We start from the raw sequence: 21030 nt of genomic DNA, 5'->3' as shown, positions 1-21030 counted from the left end.
CATGATGCTTAAAAATGTTCTATTATTTGTGTGTACAATGCTGTGTTTTATAAAAGGGGACCACAATTATGACGTTTTTATCACTTTACTCTTTTGTCATCAATCAGGACGTCACATCCTGATTTAATAGCCATTGATTTGAATGTTGACAATACTCTGTGGGTATGTAGTTGTAGAAGACATTTGCAGTGTGAAATTGTCCCCTGAAATCCTTCTGGCTATGCCAGCTGGGGAGGATTCTTCTTCGAGAGGATGGGAATGGCCTCATTGACGACGGGAGCATCTGCCTCCCTCTGCCTTGCACTTCCCCTGGCTATCCTTTTCCCTGTAGAAGTGGATGCCTAATATATGTGTATGTACCTTTTTAAAAATTGAAACTTATTTTTAGGTAATTGTTGCTCTATGTTCAGTTTTAGGAAATAATAGAGATCTTATGTGTCCTTTACCCAGTTTCCCTCGACAGTAACATCTTGAGAAACTATAGTACAGTATCACAACTAGGATACTGACATTGATATAGTCAAGATATAGAACAGTCCCATCACCACAGGGACCCCCCATGGTGCCATTTTTTAACTGCACCCAACCCCACCACTGTGCCCATCCTTTACCTGTGACAGCCACTAATCCATTCTTCATTTCTACAATTTTGTCATTTTGAGAACATTATATAAATGGAATCATATAGGATATGACCTTGATGGATTTGCTTTATTCAGTTAGCATAATTCACTGATGATTCCTCTGAGTTGTTTTGTGTATTAGTACTTCCTTCCTTTTTATTGCTGAGTAGTGTTCCATTGTATGGATGTACCACAGTTTACCTTTTTGCCAGTTAAAGGACATCTAGGTTCTTTCCATTTTTTCTATTATAAATGAAGCTGTTATGAACATTCATGTACAGGTTTTTGTGTGAACATGAGTTTTCATTTCTCTGAGATAAATGATAAAAAGTGTGCAATTGCAGGGTTATATGGTAGATATGGTAGTTGCATGCTAAATTTTATTTTTTAAAGAATTTATTTATTTTTAGAGAGAGGGGGAAGGAGGAAGAAAGAGAGGGAGAGAAACATCGGCATTAGAGAGAAGTATTATTCAATTGCCTCATGTACACACCCCCAACTGGGGACCAAACCTGCAGCCCAGGCACATGACTGGGAATCGAACTGGTAAAGTTTTGCTTTGCAGGATGATGACCAACCAACTGAGCCACACTGGCTGCATGTTAAGTTTTACAAGAAATTCCCAAACTTTTTTCCAAATGGTTGCACCATTTTATATTACCACCAGCAATATATGAGGGATCCAGTTTTTCTTCATTTTCATGGCATTTGTATTGTCACTACTCTTTCTTTTAGCCACTTAGAGAGGTATGTTTTTAATTTTTGCTTTCCTGTGTTAATTGTTAATATATAGAAATGTAATTGATTTTTGCATGTTGATCTTGTATCTTGCAACCTTATTGAACAAATTTATTAGTTTTGGGCTTTTAAATTTTTTTTTTTGTAGATTCCTTAGGATTCTTTACATAGACAATTATGTCATCTGCAAATAGGAACAGTTTTATTATTTCTTTTCCAATATTTATGCCTTTTATTTATTTTTCTTGCCTTATTGTAGGGGCTAGAACTTCAAGCATTATGCTGAATAAAACGGGTGAGAACAGATGTTCTTTTCTTGCTCTCCTGATCTTAGAGGAAAAGCAATAAGTCTTTCACCACTGGTGTGTGCAAATTTTTTTCGTAAGTGCTCTTTATCGAGTTCGGGAAGTTCCCCTATATTTGGCACAGACATTTTAAAATACAGTTTTCTGTCTTTAAAGTAAAAGAGACCTAAACATTGGAGAGTATTTTATCATGTTCATTTTGTTTTATACGATCAATAAGGGTAAAAAAAAAAAGCTGTGGTTGGCAGATTTATGAGATGATCCTCAAGATTCCCTCTCAGTGGAGCATATGCCTGGTGTAACCCCTGGATATGGGGGGATATCACTCATGTGATTATGAGCAGGGTCTGATGCTCCCCAGCACTGTGGATATGATAGCAATACACATAGTACCCAAACCTGTGGATATGATGGGATAGCACACATATGATTAGGTGTTATATGGCACAGTTGACTTTAAGAAAGGTAGATTATCCTTAGTGGGACTGATTCAATCAGTGAGCCCTTAAAAGGGACTGGGCTGTTCCTGAAGAAGGAGAGTCAAAGCATGAGGAAGATATGGTGCAAGGGATATATATATCCCTATTTCAGAAGTACTTCCACATGCTGAAATAATATGTGTGTGTGTGTGTGTATAAAATATATATATATATATGTATATATATTTTATATCTGGCTTCTTTAAATTTGAGGAAGCCATGTAGCAAGGAAAGCAGATGGTCTCTAGGAGCTAGAAGTGGCAAGGAAACAGGAACCTCAGACCTACATCTGCAAGGAACTGAATTCTACTCCAACCACATAAGCTTAGAAGAAGACCCGGAGCTCCAGGGGAGAATGCAGTCTGCCAATGTCTTGATTTCAGCCTTGTGAGAACCTAGTCATATTGTGCTTTCTGCCTAGTCTTTTGACCTACAGACTCTGCGTTGCCAAGTTTGTGGTAATTTGTTGCATAGTGATAGAAAATAATGTAAAAGTCAGCTAAGATATTTTGGGACATTGCTGGAATCAAAGTACATAGTAGATATTCTCCAGTGACTCAAATGGGACCCAAGGTCCATTCACCAAATTATGTTCATCCATGCATTTGTGGGTGCTGGTTGTATGTTAGATGTTGTGTCCAGAACTGGGGACATTGGGAGAATGAGCTGAGGTCTTTCCTTGCTGTTGAGGGAACTGCTCCAGTTTCCTCCCAGATTCTGTCAGTACAGTCCCCTCTAACAATTATTTCATTGTACTTGTACTCAACAATCAGACTCACATCCTTGTACAGAGTGAGCCATCTGCATATCTCGGGTAAATACCTTACCCTTTCTGAGCTTGAGTTATCCATCAATTAAATACCCTGTTTCTTGGGAAATATGTGAGGATCAACTGGGATACAGAAAATCACATGATTTAAATCATAGGTAATGTATACTTTTCTATGGTTAGCTCCCTCTTTTCTTTTCTCCCTCTTGGCACCCCTCCTACTATTATCTGCTGAACATCTACTGTGTTTTTGAGATGCTTGGCCCAATGGGGAAATACAAAGATGTGTTAGACTTCATATGTTCAAGGACCAAGATGACATTGGGGAGGCTGCTACCTACTGTTTAAGGTAGAGAGAACTATGATGCAAAGATTCTTAGGGGATAAGGAAAGGGTTTGGAGTCAAGCTTGATTTGGGCTGATTGAAATTTGTCATCATCAACAGGTATCTCCTGCAGAGCCAAGCCAGCAGGAAAATTCAGAGTAAAAGAAGCCTCCCCTGTCATTCCTCTTTGGAATTGCCTCAGAACTGATCTTTGCATTGCAAAAGTTAGGTCTGTTTGACAACACTACCCTGATTTGTTGAATGGGAATGAATAGACCTTAATAATAGAAGTGGCCAAGTGGAATAGACACATGGTTTTGATTTTCTAGGACCTGACAATGTATTTTGCATGCTGCAGAAACCAAATGGTAACAACAACAAAATCCGAAAGTACTGAAAAAGCACAAAACAGAACAAACAAGCAAACACCCACTCTGGATTTCCAAAACCTGTAGGAACTTTCCTGGGGAACAGGTGAAAGGAGCAATGTTCAAGCACATTGCGAGGCAGGGTTGAGGTGGCAGGAATGACTGTTGACAGCTCTGGAGTCACTAACACTCAGGCACTCCCTAGTGAACCCAGATTATAATCAGCATAAATCTAGGTGACTGTCAGGGCCAAAGCAGCCATGCATGGAAGTGTAGTCTGTCTTAGGGTCATTTTGGCTATGGGTAGCTGCCACCATTACTGCCACAAGAGGGCCCGCCCTGCTCTGGAGTCCTGCTTTATTACTCTCCTGTGGGAGCTATGGTCTACCAGCAACTAATTTTTTCACAGAAGTACTTTCTATGCAGACCTACCTTGGTTACAATTTGTTAAACATTATTTTTTTTACATTGATAATTCATATTTGCAGCAGTAATTACCAAGAAGGATATAATAGATTACCTGAAATCTCTAAGCCTAGCAACAAACATGCATGACTATTTTGGTGCATTTCCTTCTAGTCTTTTTCTTCTGTCACTACATGGAAAAACTCACATATAGTTGGGATTGTATTGTATTTACTATTTACTTACCTGCTTTTCTCACTTAGGATTTCATTAACATCTTTCCTTTACGTTAAATCTTTCTACTTAGTGTTTAATGTCTGACCAACATGTCGACAATTGAATGCCTGTGATGTTATTATCCAATTTCTTTTCAACATATACAAAAATACACATATGCGCACACACACATACATACATACATACATACCCAATTTTTATTCTGAGTTTTATAAGCAATAAATATAACCTTTATGAATATGTTTATTATATCCTTAGAATAAATTCCTCTGGGCACATCTCTCATTATGTTCATAGATTTAATTCCTAAAGTGGAATTACTTGGTCAAATTGTAATTCATGAGTTACACTGAATTTAAATGTTTATCTCATATGTTCAAGAAAGGTAAACTTTCCACAAAGATTGAAATAATTTCTAAACATCACCATTGGACAATAAAGTTGTAAAACTTGGATGCTCTGGCTCTTTCTAATACAGTAGCCACTAGACATATGGCTATTTACATTTAAATTTTAGTTCATTAAAATTGAATTAAATTAAACATTGGGTTGCTGAGCTGTGCCAGTTATATTTCCAGTGCTTTACAGGCACACGTCGCTCAGATTGGAAGCTTGCCATCACCACAGGAAGTTCTGTTGGACAGTACAGCTCTACTATCTTCTTGAGTTCCTGCATGAGTGTGTTTGGAATTTAGCTAAGTAAGACTTAAATATGAACACGTAATTTACATGTGATTAATTTGGTTTGTTATACCCAGGTATCATAGTAAAAAAATTCACCATTCCATTGAAGATTAAAATATTTTATCATTCTGAAAATGTAAGAAAATTGAAATTCAGTGCTTTGTCCTGCTTACTCGCTCTCTGACAGACTGAAAACTAAATGCCAATGTTTAAACCGACATCGCTGTTGATAAAGTATGCTTACTATGTGCTAAGCATTTAAATACTGTAACTATTGTAACTTCACAAGGTTGTTAGGAGGTGCAGTTATTTACCACATTTTACAGAGAAAGAAATGGATGTAGAAACATAGAATGCAAGTACATTCCCCAGGGTCACACAGCCAGCATGCGCTGATTCCTGATTGGGACCTGAGCCCTCTGGCTTCGGAGTCCACACTCTTAACCACTTCCTGTATTGCTTTCCAGGAATGTTTGAAACTGTGCTAGAGAAAGGACCAGCTCTTTGCCAGGCTGCAGAGCTGTGCACACATAAATAAAGAATACCTCCCAGCTGCTCAAGAAGTACCGACAGCAAGCATACCCAGAAGCATATCCTACACAGCCTTGTTCTCAGGGAGGTTCCACAGAGCCCAGTCTGATCTGGAGTGAAGAGTGCTCAAGGACAGTCTGGAGACAGTTATTCACTTGCACTCGAGCACCGTTTGATTTAACCAAATCTGTAAAGTCAGATGTGTATATTTTACACGTTTCACTCCACCCGTCTTTTATTATAGTGTGAAGTCTTATTAATGAGCCTGGGAAGAGAAGGGGGGAGAGGGGTATTTTAAAATGTCAAAATCTAAGAGCTTGACCTCAGACACTTGATGTGGATATTTGTTTGCTGCTGAAGGATCAGAGGTGACACATTTAAGCAAAGCTCCCAGATGCTTACACTTCAGTGAGGAGAAAGCAAATCCCAAACACAGTCTTGAGGGTGGTGGTCAGGTCCAGGCAAAAAGCAGTCTGGTGATTTTCACTTTCCACCTTTTCCAAAAGGTGTCACTCTAAGGCAGCAGTGAGGAGGCAGGAAGGCGATGGAGATAGAAAAGTCAGATAAGAGTAATTGGAAAAATAAGATTAGTAGTCCTTGTTTTAACAGGTTCTTCGGCCCAAGGCAGCATGGTCTGCGAAGTTGTTGCTGTTGAGGATGGAGGGTTTCAGCGTTTACCTTCACCTTCTGATCTCAGGGTGACCTTCTCTCTGCCCAGAGCAGAACTGAACCAAATCTTGGCCATTCCCACAGGACCAATTCACATTCCAGTTTTGCTGTAATCTGGTATATGGGGATTTCATTGGCTCTGTGTTCTCGTGCAGACTCACTACCATCCTCTTGCACTCTGGATGGAGTTAAGGCAGAAAACACCCAGATGGGCGGTGAAGGCTCAGGCAGAAGAGCCCATATAGTTTTAGAAGCTGTTTAAAAATTCCAAATTATTAACACGAAATAGACACTAACTCAATGCTAGCATATAACTTAAGAAAAATAAGTTTGTTTTATCAAAATATTTGAAGATCCGCTCTTGCCAAGCAAGCCTCTTGAAAAGCACTGGACGTCGCCACGTGTCAGGAAGACACACAGAACCCGGAGCGTGGCTCTTGGCAGATAACTGAGAGAGAAGCTGGTCTTCAAATATTTAGTTAAACAACACAAACCTATGTGTAAGTTTAAGTCGACACATGTTAATGATTTAAGGTCTTAAACAGGTTTTTTATTTTATTGTTTTAAGCTTTGCCGTTCACTTTAAAAGTTCCGACAGTTTCTCCAGAGCTGGATATAAGTACTAGACTCTTTAGAAATTCATCTGATGGCTTCATTATTCCTAAAGGGTACAGAGTTATGCATTATTCAAATACGATTGAATAGTCCTGGTAACTTAACCATTTTATAAAAGAATTTTTATGATCTGCCACATAGAATGACTAATAAAATCAGAAATGACACATGGTTATTTAAAGGTTTGCTTTTTAAAAAATCGTTGAGACTAAATAGACATCAAGCTTGAAGAAACTTTTAGTTATTGTGTTCTAGACATGTAACACCAAGCCAATATGTTTTAAAATGCAATCTTAGCTTTGTAGGTGTCACTACACCTAGTCTTGCCATATCTGGGGAACTTTTAGAAATTTATTTATTTATTTATTTATTTATTTATTTTCAGGGAATTATTTTAAATGAAACATCTTGAGTACATAGAAGACTTCTGAGGTTGTTAATCTGTTTTCACTGAGGATAGTGTTTTAGGATTTAAATAACCTTTATAAAATATTTTTACCAATCAGGAAATATTGACTGGTGAATTACAATAGACGTGCTTCTAAAAGAAGCAAATATTGTATCAAATCGCCACAAACAGGTTGCTTTCCTGTTGGACTTCTCAGAAGCGCTTATTGCATGGCTCGTTTATCCAAGCAGCAGGTCCCTAGTGAACAGGACTGTATCTCTCCACCCGCCCTCAGGCTAGGTCACTAGCACCTGTTTCTTGCCCTCCTCCCCAGCAGGCCACTCTCACTGCTTGCTTTAGGGCCAGGAGGCCTAGGACAGGATTGGCTCATATTTTGCTCTTGCTAATCACTCAGTACTTTAATAATTTTTAAAATCACAGTTGTGATTAAATAGTTGTTTGATTTAAGCTTGCCTGGCAAACCAGAGAGCTTCTGAGGACAGGTCTGTCACTAGTGTCCGGCGGAGTGCCTGGCACATAGGAAGCACCCACTGAGGTGGTGGAATGAAGGCAGGAAGGAACGCACATCTCCCAAGTCCCAGGGGAGACGGTGTGGAAGGCAGAGCAGAACTGAAAGCGACCTGCTTCTTCTCCAGCTCAAGGCCTGAGACATTTTTATTGCGCCAACTTCAAATTTTCAGGTTCCTGGGTACTCTTGGCAGCTGCTGGGGTAACTAGGCATAGGTCCTCCATCCATTCAGGAGCTGAGTAAGTGAGCCCCGTTGTCTCCATAGAAAAGAGTAGGTACTTAACGCAAACAGAGAGCAAGAATTTGAAGGATGTTTGGTGACAATGGCAAGGGGACCACTGATTTATAGGGTTGGAATGTATCAAGTCTGGGTTTACACTTCATCCATCATTGCACTTAGTGGGTCAAAGGAGGGTGTTTCAGAATCACGGTTTTGCATTCCCCTTACTGCCATTCCACAGGTATTTACTGAGTGTGCATGCCACTGCTGTGTCAGGTACTGATGAGGTTCCCAAGGACAGAGGCATGGTCCTTGCCTGCCACGGGATTACAATCCAGTTGTTGCAACTAAGAACACGCATGAAATAGTTGTGCAGAAACAGAAAGAGGTATTTGATTAGGTGGTAGAAAGTCGGGTGCAAACAATAAGAACAGAAGGCAGTTGTGTTGGGTGAAGGTAGCCTGGCCAGAAACGCACACTAAGGGTGATGGTATCATGCGCTGGACACTTCCAGGAGGTCCTGCTGAGAGGGCTGGATGCTTTCTGTATATTATCTCCATTCATGCTTTTGCCAGTCCTGTGCTATAGCCTATACTTCCTCCCCAACTTAAAAGGGAGAACCTGCAGGCTTTGAGAGAGGTCAGTAATATTCAGAGTTCCCAGACTCGGCAGCATTTTGTAAGCACATTGGAATCGTCTGTTATCTTTAATAAAATACTGATGCCTAACTTCCACTACCAAGCATTTTGATTTAATTGGCAGGGGTATGGCCATGGCATCAGGATTTTAAAAAGCTTTCCAATAGATTCTAATGTGCAGGAAAGTTTAGAAAGCTTTGGGTTAAGATTGGCTTAAGGTCACAGAGATTCTCTTGGTGGAGCCAGAGCTTGACCCAGGTCTGCCCATTCTCAGAGCTCGAACTTTTAATCACTGCAGCCTGTGAGGAGGCCAGGGCTCCGTGACACAGCCTTGACAGATGGGTGATTTCAGCAACCAGAGGGGTCAGCGTAGGGCAGTCCAGGGGTGTGTCTGCATGTGTCTGTGGCTGGTTTAGGGTAGATGACAGCAAGCACAAAATCTTGAGTTCAGTAATGAGCAAACATAAAATTGGTTGAACACTTATCAGGCACTGTATCAACAAGAGCTGACACCAAGTACTAGGCATTGTTCTCAGGGGATCACACATGTTAACTCACTGAATCTTCACAAAAGCCCTTTGAACTAAGTTCTTATTTTACCTCCACTTCACAAGTGAGGTGGATAAGGCTCAGAAAGCTACTGTAACTCTCTCAGAGTGACCCAGCTAGTAAGTAGTGGGAGAACTCCAGAATTTTGTTCATAACCACCACGCTGTGCTACCTCATCTGCTAAAAAGGTATTAAGTGTTTTCATTTTTGCCAGTCCTAGCACTGAGAACTTTACATTCACTGCATCTGCTTTATTTAATACTGGCATTTAATAGCATTTTGTATGAGAAGTACTGTTTTTATAGATGAGGAAACAGAAATTTTCCCAAGGTTCTATATAGTTAATAAATGTTAAAGAGTGTCTTTATCTGGTTATAGTATCAGGGTAATGTTGGCCTTGTAGAATAAGTTTGGAAGCTTTCATTCCTCTTCAGTGTTTTGGAATAGTTTCAGAAGAATAGGTATAAATTCGTGAATGTTTGGTAGAATTCACCTGTGAAGCTGTCTGGCCCTGGATTTTTTTTTTTTTTTTGGCAGTTTTTTGATTAGTGATAAAATTTTGTTATTAGTAATTGGTCTGTTCGGATTTTCTTTTTCTTCCTGATTAATCCTTGGAAGATTATATTTTTCTAGAAATTTACCTATTTCTTCTAGGTTTTCCAATTTTTTGGTGTATAATTTTTCATAGTATTCTCTTACAATTCTTTTTATTTCTTTGGTATCAGTTATCATCTTTTCTCTTCATTTTGGATTTGATTTACTTGGGTCCTTTCTTCTTTTTCTTGATGAGTCTGGCTAAAGTTTTATCAATGTTATTTATTTTATAAAGAACCAGCTTTTAGTTTCATTGATACACATTTTTTTAGTTTCTGTTTCATTTATTTCTGCTCTAATCTTTATTGTTTATTTTCTTCCACTCATGTTGGGCTTTATTTGTTTTTCTTTTTCTTATTCCTTTAGGTGTAAAATTAGACTGTTTATTTGAGATTTTTGTTTGTTTGTTTCTTGAGATAAGCCTGCATTGCTATGAATTAGAACTGCTTTTGCTGTACCCCATAGATTTCATATCATTGTATTTCCATTTGTCTCAAGAAATTTTTTTTCTTGCTTGCTTGATTTCTTTATTAACCATTGATTGTTTGGTAGCATGTTGTTTAGTCCCCTCATGTTTGTGTTTTTTACAGTTTTTTTCCTTGTGACTGATTTCTAGTTTCATACCATTGTGATTGGTTTGTTTTGTGTCCTACTGTGGTCTGTCCTGGAGAATGTGCACTTGAAAAAGAAATGCCTATTCTGCTTTTTGGGGTGGAATGATCTGTAAATATCTATTAAGGCCTTTTGATTGAATGTGTCATTTATTTAAGAACATTGTTTCCTTGTTGATTTTTTTTGTCTGGAAGATTTATCCATTGATACAAGTGGAGTGTTGAAGTCACTTACTATTATTGTAATACTTCAATCTCTCCCTTATGTCTGTTAATATTTCTTTTTTATATTTAGATGCTCTTATATTCGGTGCAGAGATATTTACAAGTATTATATCCTCTTTTTTGATTTATCCCTTTTTTATTATATAATAACCTTCTGTGTCTCTGTCTGTTGTTCCAGTCTTTGTTTTAATGTCTGTTTTGTCTAATATATTCCAGTATAGCTACCCCAGATTTCTTTTCATTTCAATTTTTATGAAATATCTTTTTCAAATCTTTACTTTCAGTCTATGTATGTCTTTCGTTCCGAAGTGAGTCTCTTGTAGGCAGTATATGCATGGGGCTTGGTTTTTGTTTTGTTTTTTTTTTTTAAATCTATTCAGCTACCATATGTCTGTTGATTGGAGCATTTAGTCTATTTACATTTAAAGTGTTCATTGATAGGTATGTAGTTATTGCAATTTTATTAATTGTTTTGTAGTTCTTTTCTGTTCCTTTTTTTCTTGCTCCCTTCTTTTGTACATTGATGACTTTATTTAATAATTTGCTTCCTTTCCCTTATTTTTTGTATATCTATTATAGGTTTTTGGTTTGTGGTTACCATGAGATTCATATATAACAAGCTATGTTTATGGCAGTCTATTTTAAGTTGATGGTTACTTAAGATCAAACGCATTCTAAAAGTACTACATATTTTACTCACCCCCTGCCACGTTTACGTTTTTTAGAATTATATTTTACACTGTATGTCCGTATGTGTATCCTTTAATTTATTATTGTAGTTACATATGATCTTACTACTTTTGTCTTTTAACACTAATAGTAGCTTTATAATTTGTTCATCTACTACTTTTACAAAATGTTTGCCTTTATCGGTGAGATTTTATTTTATTATTTTTAGTTTCAACCTTTTCTTTTCCACTTAAAGAAGTCCCTTTAACATTTCTTACTGTGACAGTTTAGTGGTGATGAACCCCTTTAGCATTTGCGTGTCTGGGAAACTTTTTTCTTTAATTCTGAAAGATAGCTTTTCTGGGAAGATTATTCTTGGTTCTAGATTTTTTCCTTTCATTATTCAATATTTGGATATATTGTGCTGTCCCTTTTGTTCTGAAAACTTTGTGCTGAAAAATTAGCTGATGGTCTTACTGGTTTTCCTTTGTTGCTTTTAAACTTCCCTCTTTAACTTTTGGTACTTTAATTATGATGTGTCTTGGTTATGGATTCATCATGTATGGGACTCTGTGCTTCCTGAACTTGGATGTTCATTTTCCTTCATCAGATTAGGAAAGTTTTCAAACACTATTTCTACAAATAGGTTCTCTGTCCTTATCTCTCTTCTCCTTCTGAGACCACTATCATGCAAATGTTGGTGTGCTTGATGTTGTCTCAGAGGTTCCTTAAACTATCCTTATATCTTTTTCTTTTCCTTTTTGTTGTCCTCATTCTGTGGTTTTTACTACCTGTCTTTCAGGTTGTTGATTCAGCCTTCTTGTATCATGTGATCTTCTGTTGATTTCCTCTAATATACTTTTAATTTTAGTTATTGTGTTCTTCAGCTCTGATTGGTTCTTTTTTATGTTTTCTGTCTCTTTCTTTATATTCTCACTATGTTCATCTAGTCCTCTTTTGAATTTGTTGAACATCTTTATAATCAGTGTTTTGAATTTGTTATCTGGTAGATTGCTTGTCTCTGTTTCATTTAGTTCTTCTTCTGGGATTTTGCACTGTTCTTTTGTTAGTAACAGTTCTATGTCTCCTCATTTTGGTTGTTTCTCTATGTTTTTATCTTTGAATTAGGTGAAATAGCAGCCTCTCTTGGTCTTGAAGGAGTGGCCTTATGTGGGGGTTTTTCCCTTTTATAGAGTGAGTGTGCCATGTGTCTTTGTCAGGCTGGCTGGATCTGTAGCTGGTGTGGACATGGGCCACGGGAAGTCCCAGGGGAAGCCGCACCAGGGCCGGAAACAGGTGTAGCTGGAAACAGGTGTAGCTGGAACAGGTGTGAGCCACAAAGTGACCCAGGTGGTGAGGTCCTCTCACCGGAGGCTGCTTTGGCAGGTGAGGTAGAAGCTGTAGTTGGAGCAGGCTGTGGAGAATCCTGAGGGTAAGTGGCACTGACCAAGAGCTGTAGCTGAAGCCCGCATGGGCTGCAGGTGGAGCCAGGAGCTATGGTTGGAGCAGGTGTAAGACACAGGGAGATCTGGGGCAAGCAGTGGAGCTGGTGAGGGCCTGAGGCCTGGTGCCTAGAGCCAAGGGTGCACTCAGATGGCCTTGGCCAGCCAGCTAGAGCTCCTCAATTGACCTCTCACCTGTGCACTCAGGGTGGTGGGGGAACAGAGCAATACTGCTCTCTGGAGCCTCCAACCCCAGAGAGAGCTCCCCGTCATCCAAACAAAGGATGCTCTAGTGTTAGACAATTGACTTTCTTTCCATTTAGTCTTGGTGCCCCTTTTAATTGACTTCCTTTGTGTGTACCCTAGGGCTGGTTTGTCTGCATGAGGCTACTCAGTGTTCCACCCCCAGTGCTAGTTGATTTGTTGGGTGTGGGATTCGCACAGTACCATATCTCCATCTCTCCTACCAGCTTCTGTGTGGTTTCTCTGTGAGTTCTTGTACAGAAGTTGTTCAGTCAGACTTCAGTTCTTCTTTAGGTGGAATTTCTCTGTAGGTGTAGATTCAATGTATTTCCAGAAGGTGAGTTCAGGGTCTTCCTATGTCACTATTTGGAACTCTCCTGATCTCTTTTTACACTGCTATTTGAATGAATCAAAAAATAGGAAAAAAGGGAAGAAAAATAAGAGCTTCTAGTCATATTTATGATATTCTATGAATTTATGTGAGAAACTAACAAGTTTGTGATTGTATCTTAAATTCTGTATATTTGTAAAGTTAAAGAACAATGCTATTTGTTCTCCTATTAAACAGGTGTGATTCTGTAACCTTAATAGGTTAACCTTTTTGTTCCTTGCTTTTAAAAACAGTTTTTGGTTTTGGCTTTGAGTTACATTACATGGTCATCAAGTTTCCTCTTTTTATCAGGGTAAAATGGAGGGTCTTATGAATCTTAAAAGCCTGTAATTTACCTTGGATCTGAGCTATAAGGCTTATCCTGAATAAATTTCATGTAAAGCTACAGAAATTGTGTAGAAAGTCTTTATGAATTGGAACTTAACATGTCACTGACACATTCTGAAGTGTGTTCCGTTGCTTTTAGTGATGGATGATCCCATTTTGCCAAGTTTAGCTGAAAAGGGTGCCTTAGAAGCCCAAACACCAACTCTGGAATCTAGAAACCTCCTGGAACTTCCATAGTTTTAAATCAGCAGAATGGACGCAACCTGCATCTGTGCGGGGGAGGGGGGTGTGGGGGTGGGGTGGAATGCCACCAGTTTGCTCCACGGAAGTCTCTGAAACAGAACTGTAAACACCAGCCTTCTTTGTTGTACGTTGGTTTTTAAAAGCCCCTGGTGGTTTGGGGAGGAGAAGGCCTTGCCTTGGGGCTTCTTGGTCCAATTTTGGGGGACCTGGCTGAAAACTCTGGATATTTGATAGTCTGGCTTATTTCTATGGTATATTAGCACCCTATAAAAGTTACATGTCATTTATTTCAAGTTTAGAACCCTCTCAAACTTCAGGGGCAAACCAAACTTGAACCTTTTGTGGCTGGAATTCTGTTTACCTTTGGCCAAATCTTGCTTCCTGACTGCGAGGCTGGGAGGTGAGGTGAAAGGGGGCTCCTGAGGCCCCTTGGACATCAAATCACTTTTGCCAAACAAGTCTTTGATAGGTTAAAACATGAATAAATCTGAAACACGTAGATTAACTTCCTGTCGGTATACTCTGGGGCCTACACACAAATGCACATTGTCCCGGGCCAAGTGCATTTTGAATGTTGCTTTCCACCAACTGTGAGGCAATGTCTTAGATTTTCGCCACAGTTGAAATTGGGTCAAGTCACTCACTCTCCACTTCTAATAAATATGTCAAATAGTTTCTCTGAAGATTATTCGACATTCCAATGGAATAAAGATCTTGGAGAAATTTGGACATTTCTTGTGTTTGAAAACGTTTATTTTTTAACCAGGGACAAAGAAAAAATGGATTTCAAGATACCCAGTTCAAGTATGGCTCTGATTCCTTTGTGTCTATTTCAGAACAAAGGCCAACAAGCAATGCCTTGCACTTGAACAGAGGAAAAATAACACATCATGTTCCATGTGCCTTTCAGATAGAGGAACTGATGAATGCATTGGAGAAGACTAGGCAGGAATTGGATGCCACCAAGGCACGCCTCGCCTCCACACAGCAGTCCCTGGCTGAAAAGGAAGCACACTTGGCCAACCTCCGAATAGAAAGGAGAAAACAGCTAGAGGAGATCCTGGAGATGAAGTGAGTAGCCATTTTTGTTTCTGAGTTTCTCTGTTCTAATCTTTTTTTAGGGATGGGGAAAGGAAGTCTAGAGAAGGTGAAAAAGAGCTTGGAGAAAGAATAAGTTAGCTAACACTTGACTAGTCATTTCTGGGACTACGCATGTTACTATTTTTAAATTATAACTTCCATGTTCCAATTTGCTCATTTTTCACATCTATTATTCAAAAAATTATCCAGCATTAGATTTTGTATTTCCATGTTTTGTGGATGGTTCTGGCATTCTTAGTTCTGTCACAAAGATCTGCACTGGCCAAGAGACAGGGGCCTCATTAAGCACAATGGTAATTTGAGCACTGTTCACAGTTACGTGGAAACTTTTCCAAGGAGGTATTTCCTAATTGTGACTATAACTTTGCTAATTTTATTCTTTTCCCTCTTGTACAATGGCTGGCTTGTGTTGGCTTTCATGGAGTCTCAAGGTTGGCACCTCTTTGTTTAGAAAGCAGGACTCTGACTTGCTAAGCTGATAAAAACAGGCTTGGAAATCCTCCTGTACCTCCCACCTTTTCCTGGGGAAGGGTAGGTAGTGCAGGAGACTGGAACCAATCACTTTTCTTTGATTTAATCAATAAAGTATGGCCACATGCTGGGCAGTGGTCGTTCCTGTAGGCCAATAACACACACCCATCTCCACCTAGGTCTTATTTTGCTCTCACAATGAACTAATATCATTATGGAAGAACATAGCCAAGAAAACTACTCAAAGATTTTATAAATAATCAATTGCTATAGATCTGTTTCTGAAGACGTAGACAAGAAGCAACATCTCTCTATATAAGATTTAGAATGAAATAATCACTAAGATACAATTTCAATTCAACTTCCTTCCCAAGTAAGGGGAAACATACATAATTATGGCATCTTAAGCTTGTAACATAGACTCTGAAACTGGTGGCTAGGTATGGAAGAATGACCTTCTCTTGACCCTATGAGTCTTACACATGGTTAACATTAAACCCAGAGAGCTTAGATCATGGAAAATATGGAATGAAATATTTTGAAAGATTTAATAATGAGGACAAAACATTTATACCTTGTCAGCTACCTCAGTTTCTCTAAGACTAAAGAATAAGTAGTTTTCACATATAAATTCAAATTTTTCCAATTAAAGATGATATAATAAAAACAGATATTATTATCCTCAGTTGAGTTTTTGGAACTTAGAAAGATTTCAAGTAATTTGCTTAAGGCCATCTGTCCAGGATTAAAACCAAAATCTTCTATCTCAAGCTTCCTTTCTACTACCTCATTTTCTCAAGAAGCTCATGTGAACACCACCAAGCCTGACCTTTTGTTTTCTGAGTCAGTGTAATAATCATACTGCCTGAAACAGTGCCTGACATATGGTGTGTGCTCAATAATTGTTTGTCTAATAAGTGAGTGGATTGAATGTGGAGACTGGATTCTATGTAGCTAAGAAGCAAAGTATTTCAACCATGTTTACCATTATGGCTTTGATCAACAAACTATTTATAATACCAGCACATTGATTTCATCGGCCTTTATTCTTTTCCATTCACCTATTCCACGTCTGCCTTTTTGCATGTTGTTACATGTCATGTTCAGCGTAATTTCTCTAATTGTTCTCCAGTTGTTCCCAAGTAAACTTTTATTTCCTGAAGTGACTTATTATGTCATTTTAAGGAAATTTTCATTTCTTACTTTTGTTAAAAAGAGCATATTCTTTCCATGGTATGAGAGAGCAAGTGATGGTGAAACATGCTGGTTTGGGAGTTGTCAGACCTGGGTTGCAATCCTATTGCTTCTACGTGGTGGCTGACTTGAGGGAATCATCTTTACCGCACTTACCCTGACCCTGCACTTACCTCCTGTAATGACTTTCCTGGGGTGCTTCTGAGGAGAGGTACTCAGAGTAGGGCTTGGCATGTGGAAAATAATGTATGTGTGTAAATGTCGCTATCAGCCAATGAAAATATGTCATTTGTTTAGTATACTTTGTGAAGAGTATCATTTATCTAAAATTTTAATTTATTTTTCTAAAACATATAAACCTTTTCTGTGTGTATGTTTTCCCACTTAATTTCATGATTTCAGATAGCACCTAACTAAGACCTCTTTTGATGAATTGCCACATTATTGTTGAAGTGCTTAATCTGCTACTGCTACAAAATAAATATAGAATTCCTCTGCTAATTCCTTTGATAAAAGTAACAAAGCCTCACTTCATTAAGCCCAATATGGACCCCATTCACTATTTAACTGGCCCAGAAGCTCCACTTATGGGCTCCTTCCTGGCACTATGGGGACACAGGTATAGGGCAATTATATTGACTGGAAACACTAACTAGATTCATCACCCTCTTAGACTGTTCAAGTCATCCAACTGGTTTGATTGAGCTTGATCTTTAAGTTGACGTATTGGCTGCTTGACATTAACCTTGTCCACGTAAGTATGCGGGAACAATCAAATAGGTATATCATTGTCAACAATATCACTCTGTGCCAAGCACTGTTGATTTTCTTTCAACTAGCAGGCAACATACAAGAAACTTTCAGCCAAGTTTACCCAGTTTCCAATCCCTGGTGGGAAAGGAGAGCCTGTGTGGTATTCCAGGGAAGAGGGTGGGGCCATAACTCAAGACTTTGGAAGTGTGACCTCATCATTCACCTGTAACAGGAGGTCACTGTCTGTTGCCTCCGTTTTCTCTTCGGTAATATGGAGGTGATAATACTTCCCTTGCGTACTCTACAGAATTGTTGTAGGGGATTTTTTAAAAAGTAGTAAACTGAAATTAATATAGACCAGCATATGTGAAAGTGCTTTGAAACGTGAAAGGGGCTTTTGAAATGAAAGGCGGTGTCTGTTAAATTCATCACAAAATAAAATGGCACAGAATTTTAGAATTGGAAAGCAGCTGGGTCCAACGTCCTAGTCTGCATCAGCCAGACACCCATCCGCATCATTACTAGTGAGGAACTCACCAGGGCCTGGTGAGCACCATTCACACTGGAAGTCCTGGGCTCATAAGGTGGCGGTTCATGTCCCATGACTCTGGCATTGGGACATGAACCCCATTCAGAGGACAGAAAGCCTTTCAGATGTTTGAGTAATAGTGTCTCTTTTAGGGGATAAAAGGAACATGAAGAAGCAAAATTAAGATACACATGATGGCATTTTGGTATATACTTTTACAAATACTTTTTACTGTTTTTAACAAAATTAAATCACTTTTATATTTTTTAAATCCTGCTTCTTTTGTTTACTGAATGGGGAATGCTCTCCATGTCCCAAACATAGAATTAGATTATTTATAATTACTCAGTATATTGTCAGATAGGTTCACTCTTTTAAGGACATTTACCTGGTTCCAATGTTTTGCTAATATAAAGAATGTTTTGATAAGCATCCTGCCATTTAATTTTGTTAACTCTTTTTAAATAAATATAGATTTATATGCAGTTGCAAGAAACAGTAGAGTGGTCTCTTGCGTGCTTCACACATTTCTGTAAATGGTAACATTTTACATAGTTGTAGCACAGTATCACACCAGGAAATTGATATTGGTACAGTTCATCAATTTAATTCAAATTTATCCAGTTTTACACACACTCATTTATGTGTGAGAATGTGTGTGTGTGTGTGTATATACTAACCATATCAATTTCAACACATGTATAGATTTGTGTAACCACCATCACAGTCAAGATACAACACTGTTCCATCATTACAAAGACCCCTCATGCTACCTTTTGATAGGTACACCCACAACCAGCTGTTTCATTTTTAGCCAGAGTTTTGTTTTGTCTTAAATCATTTGAGGATATGTAATAGGGTACATTATCCCTACCATTCTTCTTTGAAAGGGCAGGGAATTATCCCCTTAGTTTAAAATTTAGACTGAATTTAAAGTGAGAAAATATTACTTCATTCCTCTAATTTAAAGATTTCTCGCCCTGACCATTGTGGCTCTGTTGTTTGGACATTATCCGGCAAAGCAAAATGTCACCAGTCCAATTCCCGGTCAGATCACATACCTAGGTTGCAGCTTTGGTCCTCAATCAGGGTGTGATGAGAAGTAACAAATCAATGTTTCTCTCCCTCTCTTTCTTCCTCCCTTCCCTTCTCCCAAAAAGAGAAATTTAAATATTAAAAATATATTTCACATGAGTTATTTTTATTTTATTTACAGAGGAATTTCTTTTTAATATTCGCTCTCTAGAACTTGTCATGTAGCGGGCATTGAATAAGTGTTTGAGGACTAAAAGGACAAATTAGTTTAAAAATTCAGAAATATTCATTGAGCTCCTACCATGTGGCAGGTACTGTTTTAGGTGAACAAACATAAAAATCCCTGACCTTATCCAGTTTGCATTTTAGTAAAATGAGAGAAGGAAATGAAAAGACAAATAAATAAGTAAACAACTTAGTAGATAGATGAATAATGTAGTTTCTTGTGTAACCAAAGAACTTCGGAATCCTACTTAGAAAGTTATTTCCAAAAGTAAGGATCCTCATGGTCATTTGGGGTAAAGAGAGTCATGGAAAATGCGATGTGCCCCTCCTATGGTCTGAGAACCCTTTCAGGGATCGCAGACAGAGGAGAGCCTCAACTGTATTTCACGTAGGATTCTTCCCCCCAACACCTCTTTTTCAGTTTGATCTTTGATTGGTGTTCTAAGTGATGGTCATGATTCCCACTGGAAAGAACTAACATATCCCAACCATATATTTTCATAGAAGAACATAATATTTATTTTCCCTTGTGTATAAGGTTATTCTTTTACTTAAAAATATCTAAAACCTCATACAAAAACACTTCATAATGGTTCATCTTTGTTACAGTTGCTTCTATTTAAAAGAGATTTTATTAAAATAATATTAAAAACATCATTCTTTATGTTTGGTTTTATTAATGCTGGTTAACAAGCTTACATTCCAGTAACCAAAGCTCAATTATTTAATTTCTGGCAGGTAAATTTGATATCTGTGGCTAAAAGGAACTGAAGGACATGAGATACAGTACTTAAAATCTGTGTGCATTTGCCCAGACAATTTGAACTTACATAGTAATTTAATAGGCAGACAGGCAGGCTAACTGATATGTTCCATTTAGTATTAAATACTGAATGAATAAGGGTTTTTAGAGATGGTTAATAGTTACATAATTCAAAGTGTATATTTTAGAGTTTTTTGGTGGTTTCTTGTGTTTATGTTATGTAAAGATTTTAAGGGGTTCTCTACATTTTTAATTCATCTGATGATGTTGTAAGATTCATCTTAATTTACTGGGTATTGTTGCATTTTAGACATCTTCTCCAGATAGCCTCAAAAGCCTTTGTATACACTGAGCTATTTTAAGAAGTTTATAGTGAGGTAAGGCAGCAGCTTATTCCAGAGCATTATCCTGTTAGCCTCTTTGATCTAGGATCCTTTTTGAGAGACCCACTCATTAGGTAAGTACCCTTCAAAGAAGAGGCAGGGTGCGGAAAAATGATATAATCAATTTATTCTTTACTTCATGCCAACATGAGAGAAGACAAATCACATTTCTTTAGGGAGGAATTCTAAGTGCCTGGCAATTTAGACAGGATAAATGGAGCCTGGGAGAGGAATTTTGAAGGCAACCATTACTTAAAATTGATACACTCAGTTGCTGAAGGGATATACCAACTTACAGAGATGTTATGGGGACTGAATGAACTTATACATTTGTGATAAAGTTATTTTTAAGTAGTAAAACTGTTACTACATAAAAATATGTGTGTGTCTGTTACATGTTAATATATGTTAGATAAACCCAATACAGTTAGTATACACTGTTTCTGTCTTCAAATTCCAATTGGCCTTATGCTTTCAACAATTTCTTTTTGTCTACGATGGCTTTTTTTCTCTAACCAAGGGTTTTTTAGAAAAACTTCTACATGTCCAATGAAGAAAATATTAAATGTTGTCACAGTGTGTCCTAGAATGTCCCATTCTGTCTGTCTGTTTCTATGTACCATCTGCTCAGTTCTAAAAGTAAACCGAGTCAGCTAGAACCTGGATGAAGCCAGCTTTCTGAGCTACCTGCAGTGATTGAGGACAGGTGGCAGAGACCGAGGGAGTGAATGTCAGGAAGAATTGCTCCTTCAACATTGG

General features: G+C 38.2%; 1 protein-coding gene across 1 annotated transcript in view; it reads left to right on the top strand.

Annotated features, from left to right (window-relative positions):
* ERC2 (ELKS/RAB6-interacting/CAST family member 2) overlaps positions 1 to 21030 on the top strand; it is a 763823-nt gene that overhangs the window by 551244 nt on the left and 191549 nt on the right. Inside the window, exon 14 of the mRNA XM_054595505.1 lies at positions 14728 to 14888. Coding sequence (XP_054451480.1) covers positions 14728 to 14888 — 161 coding nt within the window. The remainder of the gene's footprint in view (positions 1 to 14727; positions 14889 to 21030) is intronic.

This window comes from Pteronotus mesoamericanus, unplaced genomic scaffold (assembly GCF_021234165.1).
Source record: "Pteronotus mesoamericanus isolate MK-2021 breed Mesoamerican mustached bat unplaced genomic scaffold, CSHL_Meso_final scaffold_54, whole genome shotgun sequence".
In the NCBI taxonomy this organism is placed as follows: Eukaryota; Metazoa; Chordata; class Mammalia; order Chiroptera; family Mormoopidae; genus Pteronotus; species Pteronotus mesoamericanus.
Note: the sequence above shows the minus strand (reverse complement) of the source record. Positions and strands in the feature narration are given on the sequence as shown.